The sequence below is a fragment of the Somniosus microcephalus genome, chromosome 13 (genome assembly GCF_052327205.1).
Source record: "Somniosus microcephalus isolate GS21.2 chromosome 13, FLI_Smic_1.0, whole genome shotgun sequence".
Classification (NCBI taxonomy): domain Eukaryota; kingdom Metazoa; phylum Chordata; class Chondrichthyes; order Squaliformes; family Somniosidae; genus Somniosus; species Somniosus microcephalus.
In genome coordinates this window covers 175,351,243-175,359,530 of record NC_140999.1, presented here as the reverse complement: position 1 = coordinate 175,359,530, position 8,288 = coordinate 175,351,243, and the positions used below count along the sequence as shown (strand labels likewise).

At 39.0% G+C, this 8,288-nt stretch overlaps 1 protein-coding gene across 2 annotated transcripts in view; it reads right to left on the bottom strand.

The window, feature by feature from the left end:
- Nucleotides 1–2,487: 2,487 nt before the first annotated feature.
- The window catches only part of LOC147108793 (CDK5 and ABL1 enzyme substrate 2-like), a 78,650-nt gene continuing 72,849 nt past the window's right edge, over nt 2,488–8,288 (bottom strand). For both annotated transcript variants that reach the window (XM_086005630.1, XM_086005629.1), the window contains exons 8-9: nt 6,030–6,234; nt 2,488–5,165 (exon numbers count right to left, since the gene is read on the bottom strand). In XM_086005630.1, coding sequence (XP_085861756.1) covers nt 5,025–5,165; nt 6,030–6,234 — 346 coding nt within the window. In that variant the 3' untranslated portion in view covers nt 2,488–5,024. The remainder of the gene's footprint in view (nt 5,166–6,029; nt 6,235–8,288) is intronic.

Sequence of the window (8,288 nt, the reverse complement as noted above, 5' to 3'; positions counted from 1 at the left end):
CTGCCAAATGTCAGCACAACACATTCAGCTCATACCCCACCTCATGGCACCTAATTCTATTATAAATAAGCCCAATAGTTTTGCGCTGCTAATTGTTATAATTCTTTGGGTGAAGAAATTTGCTTTTTTACCCATTTCTATTTACAGAAGAACTAGAAGTAGGCCATACGGCCCCATGAGCCTGCTCCGCCATTCAATAAGATCATAGATGATCAGCGACCTCAACTCTACTTTTCCGCTCGGTCTCCATATCCCTCGAATCCCCGAGAGTCCAAAAATCTCTCTATCTCGGCCTTAAATATACTCAATGACTGAGCATCCACAGCACTTTGTGACACAGAATTCCAAAGATTCGGAGTGAAGAAATTCCTCCTCCTCAGTCTTAAATGGCTATCCTTATTCTGAAACTATGCCCCCTAGTTCTAGACTCTCCAGCCAGGGGAAACACCCTCTCAGCATCTATCCTGTCAATCCCCTTCAGTATCTTTTGTTTCAATGAGATCACCACTCATTCTTCTGAACTCGAGAGTATAGGCCCAATCTACTCGATCGCTCCTCATAGGCCAACCCTCTAATTACTGGGATCAATCTAGTGAACCTTCGTTGCACTGCCTCAGATAAGGAGACCCAAACTGTGCAGAGTACTCCAGGTGTCCTCTGGTCCTACTACAGTACCTTGATGTACTTTGAAATGCCATTTAAGTCTCACGAGGTGGCAGGACACTTCTTTTGGCTTAAAATTGTATAACTGCATTAACATGTATAATTGTAAAAATAAATGTCGTATCTTAATATACTTCTAGCTCTGGAAAAATAAATATTTCCATATATGCAAATACTTTTGATCCAATTCACTTTTGTTGAACATGAATTTCACTCCTACAATTTTCTTGGCATTAACTGTTTCACTAAGTTGTGCATCCCTACTCAATTAGAATGTTCAAGACCTATTTATACACTTCTAGGCAGAGGAATAAGAAGTTAGGACATTATTGACATAGTTTGAAACTACACAACAAAATGACCATTCGTGTTAGGACAATGGCATAGCATCACTTACACTGGACACCATGATGTGCAAGTAATGAAATAATACAGGGCTCTTCTGCTCTCCATATCATAAGATATGGTGAGGCACCCAGAATTTGTAGCATTCCTCTACCAAAATAGCCCCGCTTAAAATTTAATGACAATTTCCAACTTAAAGACACCACTGCTGAAGGCAATGACTCATGCTGTGTTAGTTGAAGGACTGCAGCTCAAGGACTGGTAGCCCTTGTGTGCCTTGCCCAACTGACAATGCTTCACGGGGGAGTACAGGCAATGTTTATGGAGTAGTTTTTGTCTCACAAAACAGCATGGGTAAAGCAATCTCTTTCTATTAGCATAAAACTGACTCAACCTATAAAGGTAGCAGGTGAGAGAGATAATGCAGCAGCAGTCAGGAGTGAAAATAAGTTTAACACTTGGCATTCAAAAGGATCAATTTGCAGAAACAGAACAAAAACAGGCTAAAACTCAGCTACAAAGAAGAAAGGAGACAGATGGTTAATGTAATATTGGGAAAATAGGTAACAAGTGAGGTAAGCAACAAAATTAACATACATAAAAGGGGAAAAATAAATTTAAGAGCAAGGGAAAATAAAGGCAATAAGCAACTAAGAAAATATATAAAACTGAGAAGGTTTAAAGAAAAACAAATGAAATAGCTGTGTTGGCATAGCAGGGTTACTACTCAATTCACAGGCACAGCATTCCTCATCATCTTTGGTGCAGGAAAGTGTAATCAATATAAACTCAGCCAAATACATCACCATAAAGAGATTATTCTGAGAAATCAAACTCCATGTCACTGGCATCAGTTGACTGCTATGGCTACAGGCTAAACACATGGATACGAGATCTAAAACAGGTAGTCTAAACAAAGCACGCAATCACTTGGGAACAGTGATTGAGATCACGTTTGTGCTGGAATCATTGAAATGGATGGGCGCTTGCCCCAACACACGGGTTTGAATGCTTTTAATTGGGAGGATCAGCATAAGATGGGATTGGGTCTCAAAACTTCTCCGGTCATATATACAATAATCAATTCACATAGCGGAGAATTGAGCGTCCAGTTTGCCCCAAGATTGGCTTCCTTCCTAAGTGCTTTTGCTAGACCTCTGGTATCTGGGTGTACCCATTCAATGGTGTAACTCAGTCCAGGTGAAACCCAGAGTGGCCTTAGTAAGATGAGGGAGAAATATTGGACTCAGTATTGAATAACCTGTCTTCCCATGAGTAAAGAAAGAACTTGCATTTATATAGTGCCCTTCATGAGCTCAAGACATCCAATTAAGTATTTTTAAAGCGTAGTTACTGTTGTATACTTTACAAAATATTTGATTACTAAATCCAATATTCCAGAACAGCATCAGGTTTTATTTCAGTTCTGCTCTCGGAAAATCCTCTCCTTCAGAGGCGAGAAAGTGACCAGAGACCTGATTATATTAAAATTGAAAATTTTACTTGAAATATTGCAGTTCCACTAATACAAAATGAATAAAAATATGCATAAACTTTTATAATACAGAAGCTTTTAAGTCCCTAGACAGTCATTTTGTGCAATAAGAGACGGTAGAAAAGAGACAGACCATTTAGAATTACCCAAATGTTTCCCGTTTATCTAAATCAAAACTGAGAAAGACAGACAACAAGTACCATTACAGAAGTAACTGGTTTCATTTTCCCCATTATACAATAAATAAATGAGCACATTTACTTTATAAACCAATTTGATTTGCAGCATCCATGTAGCAAAATAATCCACACTTTCAGTTAAGATAGCGTAACAAATGGGGAATGGACGAAATGTATAAGCTAAACCTTTATCCAAATAGCTACAAAGCAGAGTAAATGAGTGGGAAAAACTATGGCAGATGGAGTTCAATGGGGGCGGAGTGCGAGATCATCCATTTTGTATTTGAGAAAGACGAATCAGTATATATTTTTTTTTAAATGGCGAGAGACTAGGAGCTGCAGAGGAGCAAAGGGATTTAGGTGTCCATGTACACAAATCACTAAAAGCTAGTGCACAAAGTAATCAAAAAGGCTAATGGAATGTTGGCCTTTATCTACAAATAGAAAAGTGATGCGTCAGTTATACAAGTCCTTGGTCAGACCCCATCTGGAGTATCGCGTTCAGTTTTGGCACCAAACCTCAGGAAAGATATATTGGCCTTGGAGGGGTACAGTGCAGATTCAGCAGAATGATACCAGGGCTTAAAGGGTTAAATTAGCAAGACATAAACTTGGCTTGTATTCCTTTGAGTTTAGAAGGTTGAGGGGTGATCTAATCAAGGTATTTAAAATGAGCAAGGGATTCAAAAAGCTACACAGAGAAACTATTTCTTCTGGTGGGGGAATACAGAACAAGGCGACATAATCATAAAATTGGAGCGAGGCCATTTACGAATGAAACGTTTCACAAAGCATAGTGGAAATCTGGAACTTGCTCCTGAAAAAGTGGATGCTGGGTTAATTGAAATTTTCAAGACTGAAATGGATGGATTTTTGTTGGGTAAGGAGGGTCAAGGGATATGGAGCAAAGGCTGGTCAATGGAGTTGAGGTACAAATCAGCCATGATCTGAATAGCAGAACAGGCTCAAGTGGCTGAATGGCCTACTTCTGTCCCTATGCAAGACAAACACAAATGGACAGGTAGCCAATGAAAATAGTACAGAAACGGTATGGTATTGTGCTTTCAGTTTTTAAATTTGCTGACTGATCCATAGTTCATTGAAAGGTGGCATCATATGTGAGCATCAGAATTTGCTCACTGTTGGTTCCACTACTAATACCTGAAATGGCTTCACACTGAAGCAATTACATAAAATGTAGACAAAAAGCACAATATTGCAGATGCTGGAAATCTGAAATAGAAACAGAAAATGCTGAAACAGTCAGCAGGTCAGGCAGCATCTGTGGAGAGGTAGGGTTAACATTTGCAGTCGGACGAAAGGTCATCGATCTGAAACATTAACCCTATCTTCCTCACTCCACAGATGCTGCCTGACCTCCTGAGTGTTTCCAGTATTTGCTGCTTTTATTACAAAAAAATTAGACTCTGGGATGACAAAGATAGGACATCAAATTGTAGAAGCTAAATGTAAACTTTTTTTTAAAAAAAAGGACAACACATTCAACATTTAAGCATTAAATAGTTGTCAAAGTTAGCATTACTCTGTTTAAAGAGAAAACTAAAGCTGGGCTTCGACGTTACTTTCCAACATACTGCAATCTGTAATAAGAGCCTTTAAGTGCATCTGTTAACTACTCCCATTGGTAAGGTTAAGAATTGCACAATAGGAGATCTAAAAAGGGAGGAGAGTTTTTAAAAAAAAAGACAGTTTACATTTTACAAACATGATGATTGAAAGGAATACATTTTCACTGAAGACTGGACACATTTAGCATACTATGCACAATTATGAAAAACAGAAAATTCAAAAAAAGTTTAAATATTATCTGCACAGCACTGTAAACGTGCTTAATTTGAATCTCTAACATAGAGTGGTGGCTTATGTGCAACTAACAGCAGAGTCATTTTTACCACTACAGTAGGACAATGCTTGGAAGAACAATAGCATATAGAGCGTGATATCACAGCAACGACAAGTCACCATGTTGGAAAGTGCTGTTGCCCATTACTGAATTTTTGGTAGTAGTTATTACTATAATTTGTCATGTGACACATGACAAGCCATCACTCAAATATATCCCTTTAAAAGATTCATCCAATTTTGAATAAAAGGTGCTTTAATTTTTTTTAACAACAGAAAAACTGGCACGAATCAGTTTTTAAATAATAAATCGGACAAACCAACAGTGACTGTTACTAACTAGCACTGTAGAAGTTACTTTGTTACAGTATTTCCTGTGCGAATACACAAAAAACACAATTCAACTAGTGCAGCATTTTAGGGAAGAACTTCTTGCTTCTCCTAAGTGCCCGTCATCTTCAGTAGGAATGTAATTGCATCTAGGATTGCTGGACAAGGCGTCTGTAGTGAGGTAACACTTTTTTCTCAGGAAGGTAAAGGCCAAACTCTAAAGCCACAAGTGTTGTGAACTCAAAAGAAACCAGCTCCTTTGAGTTCAATCTTAATCGCTCTTCCAGTTTCTGTGTAGAAGGATTAAAAAAAGCCATTAAAAACTGCTATAAAAATGGAACATACTATACCACACATCAAAAACAGGCTTTTAGCTAAAAGAGACTGAGTTTTTAATATTTACAGGACTGACAAACGTGCAATAACAAATTTACACATACTTCACAATGTTGACACATTTAAACTGAACCAGGAGGCTCTGACCAGACAAGTTTAGGAAGTGCAGAAAAATGACCCAACTTGCATACTACCATGGCACAGATTTCAGCAAGGACACTGTTTGGATGTTTACTAAAACCACACAATACAAGTCCAATCAGGATTGATGTATTTTTAAGCAATTTTTCATTTGCACTATATTTAATTGGTGCTTTCATTTATGCATCATTAAAAAAGTAAAAAAAAAACAAAGTTGGTTAAAAACTGGGAACTCTTTAGTATCAGCCACATATTGTGTCGTCTGCTGAAACAAGCACTAAATTCAAGAGGACTATAGGCCAGAAAGTTGGGATGGGATCTTGAATTGTCAGATGTTCTCAATAATTGAGATTTACACTGAAGAATACATGGATATGGTGTTAAGACCATGTTCACACTGGTTTTATATTGATGTGAAAAACTGAAGCATCAAAATATTGGTGGAAATATTCAAGCGATAAACTTGTGTATACTTGTAATTTATGTCTAACTAGACAATTATTTGGCAATTAGTTCTACAAAACTGAAAACGAATACAGTATTAGACTACTCCTTCAACCGATCACAAAATAGCTTTTTTGAAATACCAAGGTATTTTTTTCCACAGCGGTTTTTAAACTAGTTATTTTTAAAGTTCAACGGCGATCGAGAGAAATTGGTCAGCTCCATATACTTACGTCAATCAGTTGTTTAACTTCATGCTTCTTGAGATCACTGCTGATTTTGGCTGCTAGCAGTAAGCAGGCACCAGAGCAAAGCTTTCTGTTCTGCTTATTGGCTTTGCCTTGGAGTACAAGCTTCTCAAAGTAAACAAATGATAAAGCCACAGTACAAGGTTCCAAATTACACTCTTCCGCCAGGTTCCGCATCTCCCGTTTCAGACTGCCAAGGAAACAGAAAAATGCACTGAAACCATTTGGTGACTTTAAATTCATAGTTAACACTAACACATCAAAACCATTACATTTTTATTTGCTCTTATTCCCTCCCAGGCACAGCAAGTCATCATTGTTACAACTTTCTCATACTGTCACTCTGGTTTGACTGATGAAAAGACTGCCTCCACAGACAGATGCAATATGTTTACTGACTTTATAGTGGACATATCTTTAGGTCACACTGAAGTTTATGCAAGCTTCTACTGAAATTACGAAGGTTGCCTTTATAGTAATATAAACCATCGAAGACCACAAAAAGTACCTCTGCACATACTAAAGACCTAGAATGAGCACAATATTAGATCAATACCGATAGGAATACTTAAGTATTTTAACTGGAATAAGTTGATGTGGGCATCTTGCCAATTGATTCACTACATAGAAACACACTGATCACAAATCTAACCAAACACAAGGTTGATTATTACTTCATGCCTGAATACAATCAACAGAAACATGGCTTCAACCGCCATGCAGAAATGCTACTAGAGTCAGGATAGTACACTTACCCTTGTAAGTAGATAGCAAAACAATTAATGCTAGCGACAAACAAATTTCCGTAAATACCGCTGAAAGTCAGCCTTTTATATTGTTAACTTGGATAAAAGCAATTTAAAGCTAATCAATTTAGCTCTGATCTACATTTTGAGATTTACTGAAATCATGCCACTAGAAGCAAGCGTAACATAAAGAGGCACTCAAAGGCTATTCATGATTCTGCAGGTAACTGTTCCATGCGGAGAGCCACAGATCAGAATGGTCCCAAATTCAATCACTAGTCTGTGCTGAGTTAGCCAATCTCAGCCAATTAGATTTTAGGGATATTGCAACTGGGTTTTGTGGTTGGGTGGAGGGGGAAACAGAACAGCCAGGGTTACCACTCCAGGTCACTATCCAGGGACACCTGCTTGAAGGAGTTGTTGGAGAACAGGAGCCAGGTCAGATAGTTGAATAGTCTGCTGGTTTAAACTCACTCCTAAACAATGGCTACTTAGGCTGAGTACAGGAGGACAACCGGTGCCTGTGGAATTATAACCCAAGCAAGGTGCCAATACCTTTAGGAAATGGGAGAAAATTAGCAAAAAATATAAACGTTTAAAATGATGGAAGGAAAACAAATAGTAATTAATATGAACAAAAGAAAGACTCTTAATAGGAACAGGAGTAGGCCATAGGGCTCCTCAAGCCTGCTCTGCCACTCAATAAGATCATGGCTGATCAGCGACCTCAACTCCACTTTCCCGCCCGATCTCCATATCCCTTGATTCCCCACGAGTCCAAAAATCTATCGATCTCAGCCTTGAAAATACTCAAAGACTCAGCATCCACAGCCCTCTGGGGTAGAGAATTCCAAAGATTCACTACCCTCTGAGTGAAGAAATTCATCTCAGTCTTAAATGGCCGACCCCTTATCCTGAGACTATGCCCCCTAGTTCTAGACACTCCAGCCAGGGGAAACAACCTCTCAGCATCTACCCCTGTCAATCCCCTTCAGAATCTTGTATGTTTCAATGAGATCACCTCTCATTCTTCTAAACTCCAGAGAGTATAGGCCCATTCTACACAATCTCTCATCATAGGACAACCCTCTCATCCCAGGAAATCAATCTAGTGAACCTTTGTTGCACCGCCTCCAAGGCAACGCAAGGTTAGAAATGGGGATGTTCGCTGATGACTGCACAGTGTTCAGCGCCATTCACAACTCCACAGATAATGAAGCAGTCCATGCCCGCATGCAACAAGACCTGGATGACGTTCAGGCTTGGGCTGAGAAGTGGCAGGTAACATTCGCGCCTCAGAAGTGCCAGGCAATAACTATCTCCAACAAGCGAGAATCTAACCACCGCCCCTTGACATTCAATGGCATTACCATTGCCGAATCCCCCACCATCAACATCCTGAGGGTCACCATTGACCAGAAACTTAACTGGTCCAGCCACATAAATACTGTGGCAACAAGAGCAGGTCAGAGGCTAGGTATTCTGCAGCGAGTGTCTC